At 37.3% G+C, this 16,215-nt stretch overlaps 1 protein-coding gene across 3 annotated transcripts in view; it reads right to left on the bottom strand.

Moving 5' to 3' along the window:
* LOC127655807 (F-actin-uncapping protein LRRC16A-like) overlaps positions 1-16,215 on the bottom strand; it is a 198,444-nt gene that overhangs the window by 180,339 nt on the left and 1,890 nt on the right. For all 3 annotated transcript variants that reach the window (XM_052143791.1, XM_052143792.1, XM_052143793.1), the window contains exon 2: positions 9,258-9,355. In XM_052143791.1, coding sequence (XP_051999751.1) covers positions 9,258-9,355 — 98 coding nt within the window. The remainder of the gene's footprint in view (positions 1-9,257; positions 9,356-16,215) is intronic.

Below are 16,215 nucleotides of genomic sequence, written 5' to 3'. Positions count from 1 at the left end.
TAGATTCAAAAGAACCCTCTTATAATAATAATTTGTTCGACAATCGGGCAACATTGGTTGGCACTGGCATTTGGTGCACCACTGTTGATTTCCATGTGAACCAGGAAGTTTTCAATTTCAACATAATTAATTATTGGGGGGCAGAATCTATACCCCTGGGTTCATGGTACAGTTATTTCATAGTCTTTAAGCATCAGTCTGAATAGGGGAATCTGAGTGGCATTAGGACCATGTGCATCACATGAGCTCTTTGTCACAGTGCCCTGTAATCTCTGCTGTCATGTTAAGGCAAGCCATCAGGAAGAGCTCCAAGACCCACACAGTAATGTGGAATTTAACAGTAAGGCCATACACACACACAGTTCAGCCTTCCTCCTCCTCCAGTTGTGCACTATGAAAGTCCTGATGGCCCCATAACACCTGCCACCACAACATTTATAATCCATATGCAGCAAGTAAGATTCAAAATATCTGCCTTCCAAAGATCAAAGTCATATAATTAAAAGTGCTTTTAATTTGTAGGCTGCATCTGATTGGACAGTTTGACAAGCGAAGTGTAAACAATGAGCGGTTTACATGGCCAGGTCAGTCACTGTGAAAATCATGCCCTGTTTGCCATGAGGAACCTGGCAGTGAATGGGTTCACACAGATGGTCACATTCCCTCTTCCCCTCTCATTATTCAGCCTTCAGTAGACGTCCAATGCCTAACAAAAGGGCTCAAATTTCTCATTGAAAACTACAAAATCAACACCATTGTATTATAGATGACTATGCATTATTTGTGTGATATCTGACACTAGTGAACCGACAACCATTGATTTCACAAGGTGCATAGACAGTTAAAACTCTTTACGGCAAGGGCTGGGTGGTATAACAGTAGGAATGTGTCATACGGTAGGTAGCCTGCCACGATAACTACTTTTGTTGGATGATATATTGTCACATATCAACAATATTATTGTCATTTTAAGACAATTTTATGCAACTGATATATTGATAATATAATAGCATAATAATGCAAGTACACCCTTTCAAAGAGCATAAACTTTTAATTCTTAAGAATATTCAGACATTGGAATCGGAATGTAAAAAAAAAAAAAACCTTATAATTTAAATCGGGAAGGCCCCTCTCATCTCCAACTGCGGTTTTTGTTCCCAGCTCAGAAAACTGGATGGGATGTTATGTTTTAGATTAGCTTTTAGGTTAGTTGTATTGCTACGGTTTTTAAACAAAGTCAGTATACCGGCTCGTTCATGTTAAATGGACTCTCCTCTCTTATTCCGCTTAAAGCTAAAATGTTCCCACACCGGAGCTGTGGAATGCGGCTTTGAAGTCAATTTAGACTTATTCTTCCTAACTTTCTATCTGGAATTATGCAATTGTCGGGAAAACACTTATTACAGGGCTCAACATTAAGCATTGTCATGTGCTTGTCCTTCGGAAAAATTACTTGTCTGGAGACAAAAACAAAAGAAAGAACGCTGAGGAACACAGAATTCGATTTTTGGCAGAATGTTAGTCACAGTCACTATTCACTGTCACTGCATCTTTTTTTCTTTTCCATAAAATAAAAGTGGATTGATACTGAAACTAACATCTTCTTTTGTGTTCAACTGAATATTTTTATCACATCGCTCATTTAAAGAGATGTGGTAAAACACAATTCGCATGTCCAAAAATCTGTCAAATCTAAAGTTCAGTAGATACGTGCACTGCTCGCACTCAAAAGCTACTGAACGCTGCACCATGAGAGAAGGCGAGAGACAGTGAGGGCGACGCGATAGAGGGAATTCCCAGCATTTTGAAAGTGAAATAAGCAGGAATGATAAAAATTGTGCTCAATCCCCTCTATCCCATGCTATTGAGATTTTAATCAGGCTACGTAAAATTGTCATTAACTTGCCCGTTCAAAATTTCCACTTGTCCTGGACAAGCGTTACCGTAGAGCCCAGTATTAAAACACCTATTAGCCTAGAGTAACACGTAATCTTCACCTGTCGCTGTCTGCTCTGTGTGTGGAGCTGAGCCCCACTGCCAAAAAAAACACAAAAAAAAAAACAGACGAGAGCACAGATGAAGCTCGACAGGCTAAAACGTTGGTGACATTCATTCTTATGTAAACAAACATGCATGCAAACACAATGGGCAATATCGAGGTCAGCAAAAAATATCGATATATCGTACGATAAATCGATAACTTAATTATCGTTACAGGCCTAGGTAGAGATTCTGCTATACAGTTTACACCATGGTATATTTTCTATCACAACTTTTAAAAATCGCTTCCTGTATAGAGGCCTTTGTGTATTATAATGGGAGCGACACAGTGTTAGTTTTGCCACAGAGGTGTAGACACGGTGTAAATGTAAGTTGCTTGTGGTTGCCAAGCAAGATCTCAACATGCCATTAACATTAGGCTGTTTACGGTTTCCAATTAGCATCTTACTCCATCCACAGTTTTCCTGACCAACCATTGACTGTCATGATGATTCTGATTGCCGCTGTTTTCAGCAATGTAAAACGTTCAGAAACAAGCTTTCAAGACAGAGAACAACAACCATTCTAAATGTTAGTTGGCGTACACATGAGTTCAGTGTCAGCTTGCACAGTTGTTGGCTGTCATAACTCAAAGTAGTTAAAGGAGTAGTTCACCCAAAAATGAAAATCCTCACATGATTTACCTACATGTAAGCCATCCCAGATGTGTATGACTTTAATTTGCTTCTGAAGACATTAACTGGTCGAGTGGATTACTTTTATGCTCCCTAAATATGCCTTTTGGACCGTAAACCAGACAGCAGTCTGATGGCACCTGTTTACTTACATTGTTTGGACAAACAGCTGAAATGTGCTTAAAAAAATCTTTAATTAGGTTCTGCTGAAGAAGGAAAGTAATACACATCTGGGATGACTTAAAGGCAAGTAACTCATGAGAGGATTTTCATTTTTGGGTAAACTACGCGTTTAACCATATTAGCTTAACGAACCTAGGTCCATCGACTCTGTAAAGCATCGATACTAGGGAGCCACATGTTTTTTAATTGGTAATTTTTAGGGCTGACGATTTAACGCGTTAATTCAGGGTGATTAATTTGACTAAAATTAACGTGTTAAAAAAGTACGCAATTTTCGCAATGCCCCCCTGACCGTAATAAGGATTCCTGAGAAATGCAAGCTTGTAGTACCACCCGTTTTTTAGTAATTTACATTTCAGCTGTGTGGCAATACACAGTTTATACAGTGAAGAAAACAACCATCCAGCTGACAACACAACACAAACATGCGTTACATTCTTGCGTTCAAAACACTTGGAGCACAAATTTGAACTAAGGGATCTCAAGATGTGTTCCAAGTATTAAACTATATTTATCTTGACACAGTGACCTAAATACTTTTTGTTTATGATGCAACGCACCCGAGACACTACACAAGTATGTCTGACCCTTGTTGAAATTGACGGGTGCTTAAACAAGCCTCATGATTGACAAATTCACTTGTGTAATGTATTGCTGTGAACTGTATGCCAATGATTGAGTTATGATCAATAATATGGTAGTAAACAATACATTGTAATCTAAAGCCACTTTTTGTATTGTCTTATTAATGATAATGTATTCATTATATATTGAATTATTGTTATATGAGGGGCTTTCTCAGCAAATATTTGTATATGCGATTTATTAATCGGAACACCATGCAATTAATTCAATTAAAAATTGTAATCGATTGACAGCCCTCATGTTTAGAAAGTGAATAGGCCAGTCATCAAATGATCCACTAAAAACACATGCTAACTGAAAACACTGGAGACTGGAAAAGGAAAGCATACTTCCAATATGAATTATGAACACTTCCACACTTTTAGCACTGTGGACATCATTAAAATATTTCTCACTCAAATTTTTCATTTGTCTACTAACATTGTCCAACAGAGTATGTAAAATGATCACATGAGATTTATGTCATCTTTTTCCTTTATTCTGAAAGTCATGAAAATGACCACTATGGTGTAATTTCCAACACATCTCAAATTCTGTATTTCGTAGAATTCTGGGGTGGACGGTGATGAAAATTTTATTTGTAATAAAATAAATGGCAGACTCCTTTGCGGAGGCTAATTTCATAGCTAATATTATATGTATCCTGCATAAACAAAATTAAATAGCATTTTCATAATTTTGCAAAATTACAGCTTGATTGGAAATGTCTAGTGATGTTTACATAAAGTGATGTTTACATAAAATTGTATTTATTTAATTATTTATTTTTCAAGCATCACTTGTCTCATATTTCATCTAATGTATGCTCTCCACTGGCACTTGATTAACACCAATTTTAGAGAAAATATTATTGGGGAGAAACTTGTTTGGTGTGCTAGAAATGACCCACAACTGTGGGAGAGCCGTATTTTGTATTTTATTTTTAAGAATCCTTTTCTTGCCATAAATATTGAAATGGTTTAAATATGCTGATTACATTTTTTGTTATAGTTTTAAATTTATTAATTTGTATTTTTATAATGGATTTTCATAGTTTAAAATTCAAAGTCTGTGTCTGGGACAAGGCTAAAACAGTCAAATCTGCACATAAAAGGCATTTGAATTGTACCAAAAACAAATGATGAAGGCAAGGTAAAAAGTGTCCAAATCAGTTTAACTGTGGCCTTTATATAGCAAAAAAGCAAAAAATTTTAATCTGTTTGTTTTAATAAAACTCAACCCCTGGAACATTAAACAAAGTGTCTGAAGCTGAAGAAACATCCATACACTCACGCAAACACATTTTTGGATTGAATTTCCAGCAAAAATAACAACATTGTGCTATATACCATTAGATATAGCACAATGTTGTTATATTTGCTTGATGTAAAACTACTCATACCATGATAAAAAGGTTTCGATTACACTGTCCACCCCTATTTGATTGCATCAAGGTTTTAGAATTTAGAAGAAATAATATATTTTCTTCCACAGGGCGAGCCAGAGCTTGAATCTGAGTGGGAGAGCCAGCGCCTGAGGGCACAGCACTGTTTCAAGGTTTTACTGTATGACTGTCTGATTGTTTGAAGCCCCCCGTCTATGTATCTTTCCTCAAGTAATAACTACCAATCCTTGTACAAAGGTCTTAATATCAGTCTCACTCCCACTGTTTCTGTCTGTTTATCTGACGGTCTGTCTGTCTGTATACGGTCTCCTAGCGATTGGTCCTCTGATTTGATATAATTAAACCACTTTTATGCACTTCTTGCACCCCTGTGGCATTAAAGGGTTAGTTCACCCAAAACTGAAAATCTTCTCTTGATTTACTTACCTTTAAGACATCCCAGATGTGCAGGACTTTCCTTCTTTAGCAGAACCAAAGTGAAAAATTTTTAAGTACATCTCAGCTCTTTTTGTTCATACAATGGATGTAAATGGGTGCCATCAGTCTACTGGCTGTTTGACGGTCCAAAAGACATATTTAGGCAGCAAAAAAGTAATCCACGCAGCTCCAGTCAATCAATTAATGTCTTCAGAAGAAAACCGATAGGTTGGTGTAGGAAACAAGTCGATAATTAAAACATTTTTAACTTTAAATCATTGCTTCAGGCCAGCACTGTATTGTTGTTTGAAATGAATTAACTATAGCATGACGTTCGTTCCTCTGTTGTAAACAAAGCGCACGCTTCTGACTTCTCCCGTGAACGCACCATTGTGCTTACGTCACTGATACGATGACTGCTAGTTGATAAAGTTTTAATTATCTATTTATTTTTTAACACAAACCTATCGATTTGCTATTGAAGACATTAACTGATCAACAGGAATTGTGTGGATTACTTTTATGCTGCCTATTTATGCCTTTTGGACCATCAAAAAGCCAGCAGTCTAATGGTTCATGTTTACTTTGTATGGACAAACAGAGCTGAAATGTGCTTATAAAAATCTTCAGTTCGGTTCTGCTGAAGAAGGAAAGTCATACACATCTGGGATGGCTTAAAGGGAAATAAATCATGAGAGGTTTTTGTTTTTGTGTGAACTATCCCTTTAACACAGCTGGAGCTTCACTCAGAACATCATACTTTTTAACCCATAAGATTACATATATATAAAAAATAATACAAGAGATTCAATCCAAGATTGTACCCGTTTCAATAAGGCATTGTAACTATGTAAATTGCAAAATATCTATAATGGTTAAGCACTTTTGAAACCTGGCATAGATAAAGAGAATTAACTTTGAATTAGAAAAATAATCCCCGAGAATATTACTGTTGTAATTATGATGATTAAAAGAAGAATAGTGCTGCTAATAGTGGCCAATACGATACAGTCGCCAATATCTTGCACATTCCTAGTCTTAAACCTTTCAATATCCTACATAAACTTTGAGTTTAAAAATCATGAATGTCTACTTTTGTCATGTCCCTCAGAATGCTTATCTCTCTCCTGAGCAGACAAATCCTCTTAACAATAATTTTACCTCCCAGTCATTTGAATAGAGTAGCTAAGGTGCCATCTTTTCATCTACATGGTTCAGGAATCACCGAGAACTCCCAGTTAACTCCAGGGAAATGCCAACATTGGCTCATTCTCTCATGGGTCTTTTTCTTGCTGCCTTACTCTCTCTTTCTGTTTCGTTCTTTCACTATATTTCTCCAACAACAACACCTACACATTGTTTGTTGTGCTGAGCCAACACAAGTCTTAATGTGTAATAGTCCCTTTTGTATGTGTCTGGATGCCATCCTGCCTGTGTGAGACATTAACCCTCTGGGGTCTGAGGGTGTTTTGGGCCTTGGAGAAGTTTTTACATGCCTTGACATTTGTGCTTTTCCAGTTGCTTAAAAACATATTAATGGCTAAAGTCTGATAACACTGTATTCAGCACAAACTGGGCTACAATAATATGTGAGCAACATGTATGTACAGGTTTGTATTTTTGAGAATATAACGTTTATGCATGGTTTTTGAAAAAACACAAATTTTAAGTCATTGAAATAAGGCCATATAAAACATACTAAACATTTGTCCACAAGACTTTTGAGAACTGGATCTTGTAGCCTAGAGTTTTTGCTACAGAATTATATGAAAACCATCCTGATCACTCATTCATACAAAACAATATAGTACTGTAACTTTTGTAAGACACTTTTATTGTTAGAAAGGTCAAATGCGAGGAGGTGTGAACTATCATGAATATTGAGATGATTTACACTTGAGGAGACAAAAGACCACTCCCCTGGGCCTATCAATGAGGAATGTGACAGAAAGAGAATGAATGTGAGGAGACTTAATGATCAAAATCAAGTTTTAAGTTAAAAGAAGTAATCTGAATATACATTTTCTTTAAATAAAGACTTTACTTAATTTTAGACCTACACTACTGTTAAAAGAAGTCTCTTCTGCTCACCAAGACTGCATTTATTTGATCCAAAATACAGAAACAACATTGATATTCTGAACTCTTTTTACAATTTAAAAGAACAGTTTTCTATTTGAATATATTGTAAAATGCAATTTGTGATCAAAGCTGAATTTTCAGCATCATTACTGCAGTCTTCAGTGTCACACGATCCTACAGAAATATTCTGATATAATATGCTGATTTTCTAATATGGGCATATTTAAAGTGCATTTTACTCATTTACACCTGAACCCATATTTGCAAGCACAAGCTTTGTTGATGATAATGAGGCAGCATAAACACTAGATAAAATATAATCTAAACATTCATATTACTTTAAAATCTTATTTATATCATACAGCATACAATTGAAATACCTGCTTTAGCCGAAAAAGCATTTAAAATGTAACAAAAACTTGCTTATTAGGACATATTTCAAATGTCAATACTCTGAATCCTGGCTGGCAATCTGGAAGCAGTCCCACTAGTAAAATATGTACATATTTATATAAAATAGCATGTCAACTAATGAATACTAAATGACTTACTCGTCTGAAATTGTATCCTCGGCTGGATCAAGCCTCTCTTCAAAATACAAATGTTCATCGGAGTCCCGCTCTTCTTCAGAGGAAAATGTTAACTCTTCCTTACTATCCAGGAGTTTCATCGCCTCTGTATTATTACAAACTAGCAGTAAAGTGAATGAATTGTTTACATTACATTTACAAAAGCACAAGGTTTTGTTGTTATTGTGAGTGTACACAAATAAAAGTAGACCCATTATAGTCTCTGATGATGTCTTACACTTATCTGTATGCCCCAAAATGACGGAGTATTTTAAGTTGTTTCCACTGTAATGACGAAAATATCCAGCAGGACGCGCCAGCAACCCCAGAGGGTTAAATCATTAGTCACACTAAGAAATTATTTATAAATACTGTATATGTGGTTACGATTGCTCTAATAAAAAATCGTTACTGTTGATCAGGTGACTGATATGATATGACACAGTCATTTCAATTGTCTAATTATGATCTGAGCGAAACTGAACTGAATTAATCACTTAAAATGACAGCACCATTTGTTTAAATAAGTGTTTCAACAGGCATCATGAATTCAATGTTTTATTCTACTGGAAACCAATGAATCCAAATTCAAAATCAAATGTAGAATCAAATGGATGTACATTATGACACAACAGAAGAAGCAAACCATTAAATATCTACAGCAAAATCTCTCAGTAGTTTTAGCCATATTGAAGGGGAGAACATATGGAGCGGGTGGGGATTTGTTGACAGTGCTGTACTGCAATGGCTTTGAAGGCTAAATAGACCAGTCTAGAAGTAGCCCAGTGATATTAATAAATGTAAAAAGCTTTAGGTGATGTCACTTCTCCAAACAACGACAACAACCCCACACAGCAGTCCTGCCAAACTAATACTGATATGAGTTTTAAATGACTGTGGCATCTCTCCAGAACACTCACAAGATTTATCTAGACTATCCATTAAAACAAAACACTTTCCAACAGGAACTCCTAAACCTAAGAAAATAGTCACAATAGCACTGATTTAACCTGAAGCTATGTCACACCCAGCACTTTAATATGGGCCTCAAACAAGAAGGCATTTCCTCTACTGGGAGAGGTGCTATGCCTCAATCGCAAGAAGGAAGGATGCAGGTAGGTAGGAATATGGGAAGGAAGGCATGCAGTAATGAAGGATGGAAGGATGCAGGACTAAAGGCAGAAAAGAAGGTAGGAAGGAAGGAAGAAAGGATGAAAAGAAAGGAAAGAAGGATAAGGGCACAATGGAAGGCAGGAGGGTAGGAAGGAAGTAATAAAAGTAGGCAGGAAGGAAGTGACTCACCAGGATTCTGTTCTCCACCTTGTCTCCTTTGATCTCCAGTTTAACTCTCTTCTTAATCGCCAGTTTGATCTTCCTACCCACTGCATCCTTGACACTCTCTGGGGGAAGAGGAGATGAGTTATAGAGGAGTGAACATTTTCTTTCTTGTTAAAATGCCCTTATATCTGAACTTCAGCAAAAACACCATATAAATATCTACTGTTTACAAACAAGCGCTCGTCTCCGGCACTTCCCGGTTCTTTTGGCACTGAAGAAAATAACTGCTGTCAATGTGCGTTTTACCAAAATTGAGCTGAAAATGGTAAAAAAAAAAAAAAAGTACATTTCCGTAGGGATCGGTGGACATGTACAAACTCAATATTTAAAATAACTTCTGTAATTTCACAGATCATCATCATTATTATGGTGCTGATTTTAATAAAACCCTGAAGCTGCTTTTGGGAGATTTGAACTTTTTACTCCGATTGCAAACAGCTGTTAATAATTTCCAGAGTGCAACCGCCATGACAGATATTAGGTATTATTATGATGCAACAATGATCTTATACCACTCTATTTCCACCACGTAGCATGAAGGCTACTGTTTGTGGAAGGGAAATACGAATAATTTATTTAAAATATTTAAATACTTCTAAAATGGTGTGCTTACATTTATTTTCACTGCAGTAAATAACTTGTCTAAACTGTCTGTTAATAACATTTACATTTAGCAGATGCTTTTATCAAAAGCGACTTACAAATGAGGAAAATAGCAAGCAATTTGTCAAACAAAGTTCAACAACATCTACAGTGTTGTACTGCCAAGCTCTGAATAAGGCTGAAATAGTATAGGTGCTAGCGCAGGAATTTAAATGAAGTTCACTAGTAAGTACAACTAGTGTGGGTTGGTTAAGTGCTCGCAGAACAGATGTGTTTTCAGCTGATTCTTGAATGTTGAGAAGGTGACAGCAGATTGTGTGATGGTTGGAATCTTATTCGAACACAGAGGAACAGAGAAAGTGAAAGATTGTGAAATAGACTTTGAGCCTCTTTGTGATGGGACCACCAGGCGCCGCTCATTTGTGGATCACAGAAAGCGAGTTGGAGCATAGACCTGGAGAATTAAATTGAAGTAAGTGGGTGCGGTTCCATTGGCTTTCCTGAAAACCAGAGTCAAAGCCATAAATTTGATGCGGGCAGCTACAGGTAGCCAGTGGAGTGAAATCAAATGGGAGGTGACATGAGCCCTATTTGTCTGACTGAAGACCAGATGCGCTGCTACATTCTGGACCATCTGCAGTGGCTTAATTGTGTTAGCTGGAAGACCAGCCAAAAAAGCATTACAGTAGTCCAGTCTTGAAATGACCAGAGCTTGGGCCAGGAGCAGTATAGACATTAAAGGTCTGATTTTCCTGATGTTGTTGAACATGTATATGCAAGACCATGCAGTTGATGAGAAGTGGGCGTTAAAATTAAGCTGGTCATCTACCACCACTCCCAGGTTCCAAGCTGTTCTGGTTTGGTGTTAATGTAGTTGAACCAAGATAAATAGTGAGGTTGTGGTCAACAGATGGCTTGGCTGGGATCACAAGGAGTCCTATCTTGGCAAGGTTGAGCTGAAGGTTGCGTTTCTTCATCCAGGCCAAAATGTCCAAGAGGCAGGCAGAGATATGAGCTGAGACAGTTGGGTCACCAGGCTGGAACAACAGGTAGAGCTGCATGTCATCTGCTTAGCAGTTGTAGGAAAAGCCATGTGTCTCATCCCGAGTGATGTTGTGTATATCGAGAAGAGGAGGGTCCAAGCACTGATCCTTGAGGAACAGCAGTGGTCAGCTGGTGAGACTTGGACACCTGTCCTCTCCAAGAGACCTTGAAAGATCTGCCAATGAGGTATGACTCAACCCATCCAAGCACAGTTCCTGTGATGCCCAGGTCAGAGAGGGTGGACAGGAGAATCTTGTGGTTCACTGATAAGTTTTAATATTGAATATGATGTTATTGAAATCAAATATTATTATTTACTGTTTAATTTAATTACCGATAATTTCAGCAGTAAAAATGCATGTTGCATGTCTCAAGGTAGTTAAAATTTTTATTTGACAAATTTCTCAGCCTGAAGAAGTGTGTTAAGCATGAGAGTATGTATATTCATCAACCTGTTACATGTCCGACATAATCATACAGGCACAATGAACAAAGATAAACAAGTTAAACCTGTATTGTTGATTGTTCAGAAAGAACCTATATATATTTATTCACTGTAAACAATAGATAAAATTGTATAATAACTTTAATAAACATAAACATTATTATATAATAATGTATAAAAGATAAAACTGCAGTGCTGCCAATATTCACAGCTGAACTCTGCTGCTCAAAAGATACCAAAAGCACGGTTCCCTGTGGTGACGTCACAGTAATTTAATCTATACCAAAATGTTTTTTAGCTTTATTTGGTGTTTTTCTCCTATACTATATGAGCAAGGGCCACACAATTTACAGCAATACGTTTTCTTTATCAACATAATCTCACAAGACAAGGGGGTCTGAGAGAGATGTATGTGGCAGAAAAAGCTAAATCAAATTCATTTAATATCAGGCAGCAGTTAATAATTCTGACACAGTGTAGATAGTCTCCGGCAGTCATATTTCCACCCAAGTTTCTCCTTTAATTGATTCTTCACACCCACACAGTCTCTTCTCCAGCCCTGGAATCATGGGAAAAGTGGGTCATGTCTGCTGTCAGAGTGCAGCTTTAATAGTGCCAACACGTCAAAAATGGCATCACTTAATCTGCTAAACAGTCTCTAAATGTATAAGTGTGATTGCCAGTCAATGAAAACTAATAAGTAATAACCTACAGTCAGCCAGTCATTATCGCAAGTTAAACTCTGTCAGTGTTATCAGGACCTAAATGCATAGCAGAGGAATCCTGTATATCCTTGGAGTTTATTTTATGAATGGCCATAAAATATTGATTTGAGTTAAAATTATATTATGTCTGAAGAGAGAGAGAGAGGCCAGAATTCCACCTCCATGTTGCGTGGAGTTCTGTAGGATGTTTTTACAATATGGTGAAAATGACCATCTGAAGGTTCTTTATGCCACTTATAATATGACTAATTGTCAATAAAATACACAAATAAATGGACATTAAATATACTGATTTGATCATTTAAACTATTATATTAACAGTCGCGTTGTGTGCGTTCATATGTGGTTTCGTCAGATATCATCTTGTGAATTACTGAATACATGTTTAGAGCACACACCAGTGTGTCTTGCGCCGCTTTTCACTGTTCTATTGTGATGACGAGTTTACTGCACGCAACAACAAACCAAGTGTGAGAATCGAACAAATGACTCTTTTGAACCAGATCTTTTTCATGAATTACTCGAAAAGAACTGAGGGTTTGAACTCAGGAGCTCAGGTTAACAGTTTAATCAGATTCACTTTCTCAGCAAATCAGCCGTCAGTGATTTTTCTTGATAAAAAAATATAATCATGTCTGGTATCATGTCCATGTAAAATGCCTAGAAATAGCATTTTAGTTTAGTGTAAAGCTGACAATTTACACAAGGTTTATTTCTATTTCTTGTGCTCCAAACTTACTTCAAACTGACTTGTCTGCTTATATGAATGTAACACATCATAAGAAAGTGTTTCACCACTGTTCAAATGCACTTTGAGATGAATAATGATATGTTTTCCATCTGAAAGGACTAAATATTAAATGAAACAAATGACAATAAAATGCAAAGTAATCTCTTCAGTAATTAAAATACCTATTGAATGTAACAGTAACTAGTGGAATACAATTACTTATATTTTGTATTTTAAATATGTAATCCTGTTACATGTATTCCGTTACTCCCCAACTCTGTAAAAATATATATATCAGGGTTGGACTGGTAATCTGGCATACTGGGCATTTTCCCGGTGGGCCGCAATAAGCAAAAATGAGCCACCGCGTTATGCTGAACGGACCACAAAATGGCACCGCGATTTGCAGAAAAAGAAAACAGTACGGACATGTACTCTTGACATTTTCTCAACTAACTTCTTAAGGTGTCACCCTGGGATGCTTTTTAAACAGTATTAATGGAGTTCACATCTATGTTGGGCACTTACTGGATGCTTTTCTTTGTTATTTGGTCCAAGTCATCAATTTCAAAATGTTTTTTTTTAATTACATTTTAGTTTAATAATGAAATAAATTAATATGGTGGCACAATTATATTTTTGTCTACAAAACTAATTTTAAACATTTAACCATACTTAAGATTTTTAAGATCACGAGAAACATTTCAGTCAAGTGTTTCAGAAGTTTTGACCGTTAGTGTGTGTATATATATACACTCACCTAAAGGATTATTAGGAACACCATACTAACACTGTGTTTGACCCACTTTCACCTTCAGAACTGCCTTAATTCTACATGGCATTGATTCAACAAGGTGCTGAAAGCATTCTTTAGAAATGTTGGCCCATATTGATAGGATAGCAACTTGCAGTTGATGGAGATTTGTGGGATGCACATCCAGGGCACGAAGCTCCCGTTCCACCACATCCCAAAGATGCTCTATTGGGTTGAGATCTGGTGACTGTGGGGGCCATTTTAGTACAGTGAACTCATTGTCATGTTCAAGAAACCAATTTGAAATGATTCAAGCTTTGTGACATGGTGCATTATCCTGCTGGAAGTAGCCATCAGATGATGGGTACATGGTGGCCATAAAGGGATGGATATGGTCAGAAACAATGCTCAGGTAGGCCGTGGCATTTAAACGATGCCCAATTGGCACTAAGGGGCCTAAAGTGTGCCAAGAAACCATCCCCCACACCATTACACCACCACCACCACCAGCCTGCACAGTGGTAACAAGGCATGATGGATCCATGTTCTCATTCTGTTTATGCCAAATTCTGACTCTACCATCTGAATGTCTCAACAGAAATCGAGACTCATCAGACCAGGCAACATTTTTCCAGTCTTCAACTGTCCAATTTTGGTGAGCTCTTGCAAATTGTAGCCTCTTTTTCCTATTTGTAGTGGAGATGAGTGGAACCCGGTGGGGTCTTCTGCTGTTGTAGCCTATCCGCCTCAAGGTTGTGCGTGTTGTGGCTTCACAAATGCTTTGCTGCATACTTCGGTTGTAATGAGTGGTTATTTCAGGCAAAGTTGCTCTTCTATCAGCTTGAATCAGTCGGCCCATTCTCCTCTGACCTCTAGCATCAACAAGGCATTTTTCAGCCCACAGGACTGCCGCATACTAGATGTTTTTCCCTTTTCACACCATTCTTTGTAAAGCCTAGAAATGGTTGTGCGTGAAAATCCCAGTAACTGAGCAGATTGTGAAATACTCAGACCGGCCCGTCTGGCACCAACAACCATGCCACGCTCAAAATTGCTTAAATCACCTTTCTTTCCCATTCTGACATTCAGTTTGGAGTTCAGGAGATTGTCTTGACCAGGACCACACCCCTAAATGCATTGAAGCAACTGCCATGTGATTGGTTGATTAGATAATTGCATTAATGAGAAATTGAACAGGTGTTCCTAATAATCCTTTAGGTGAGTATATATATATATATAATCAAGGTTTTGACACTTAGGACAATTGAGGGACTTGTACATTAGACAAGTATTACATAAGACACAAACATTCATTGATGCTCAAGAAGACAACACACTACTATATGCTTACTATACTTTCTGTAAATATCTGTAATGTAGATTCTGAACAGCAGTACTAAATAAAAAAATCTTATCTCTTATATTTGTATAAATCATGAAAGGGGTGTGAACATTTACAAGACAAAGGGGAATGCAAACTATATGACTTCTCAACTATATATATTGTTTATTAAACCTCTGATTAATGGGTTATCAGCTGTCTTCCTTTGTTTCGGCTTTCTATCATGTTTCTTTTTTTTCTCCCCTTTTCTCCCCAATTTGGCATGACTAATTCCCAATGCACTCTAAATCCTCGTGGTGGCATAGTGACTCTCCTCAATCCGGATGGCGGAGGACGAATCTCAGTTGCCTCAGCGTCTGAGACGTCAATCCGCACATTTTATCACATGGCTTGTTGAGTGGGTTGCTGTGGAGACATAGCGCATGTGGAGGCTCACACTATTCTCTGCAGAATCCACACACAACTCACCACGCGCCCCACCAAGAGCGAGAAGGAATCTTAGGAAGCCAGACTGGAGTCACTCAGCACGCCCTGGAATCGAACTCTGAATTCCAGGTGTGGTAGTCAGCATCTATTTGCTGAGCTACCCATGCCCCATTTCTATCATGTTTCTGAACAGCAGTCTAAATCGAGCAATTTTGTGATTTGGTGACTAATAACAGCTATTTGGCTCCTTAATGTTTCAGTTTAGGAGCCAATGGCTCCCAAGTATTTTTTTTTTTGTCTGGAGCCCTGAGTATTCCAGAGAGCAGTGTAATAATGGGCAATAACATCAACTAAATTATAAGGTTAAACATTTTATATATGCTCAAAATACATTCTTTGATTTTAACTTCATGTAAAAGTTATACTTTACCTGAAATATTAAATTATTTCATTATATTTAAGCACCATAGTTGTGTAAAGGTTCTTAAAAATTCTTATTTGTAGTACATAGAAAACAATAACAGCATGTGCTATTGGAATTATATGATGGTGAGTACAAAATAACAGAATTAAAAAAAAAAATGTTGTGTGTGTGTGTGGGGGGGGGGGGTGCTATTACTATAATAGAAAATACACCATAACACTGTGACAAATTAAATTCTGCATGATGGGCACCATAGCAACCCACGCACACAAACACAGAGAGAGAATTCAGGTGACATCCATTGATGCATGTTCTGTTCCGTAAAAGAACAATGCATCTTTTTTTCTGTAAAATATTAGCACATCAGTAAAACAATAAGGCCACTCTCTCTTCCTCATTTCACAGAGGACAGTCTGCTAGTCATTGCCC

Source organism: Xyrauchen texanus, chromosome 15, assembly GCF_025860055.1.
Source record: "Xyrauchen texanus isolate HMW12.3.18 chromosome 15, RBS_HiC_50CHRs, whole genome shotgun sequence".
NCBI lineage: Eukaryota > Metazoa > Chordata > Actinopteri > Cypriniformes > Catostomidae > Xyrauchen > Xyrauchen texanus.
This window is presented reverse-complemented; position numbering and strand designations above follow the sequence as displayed.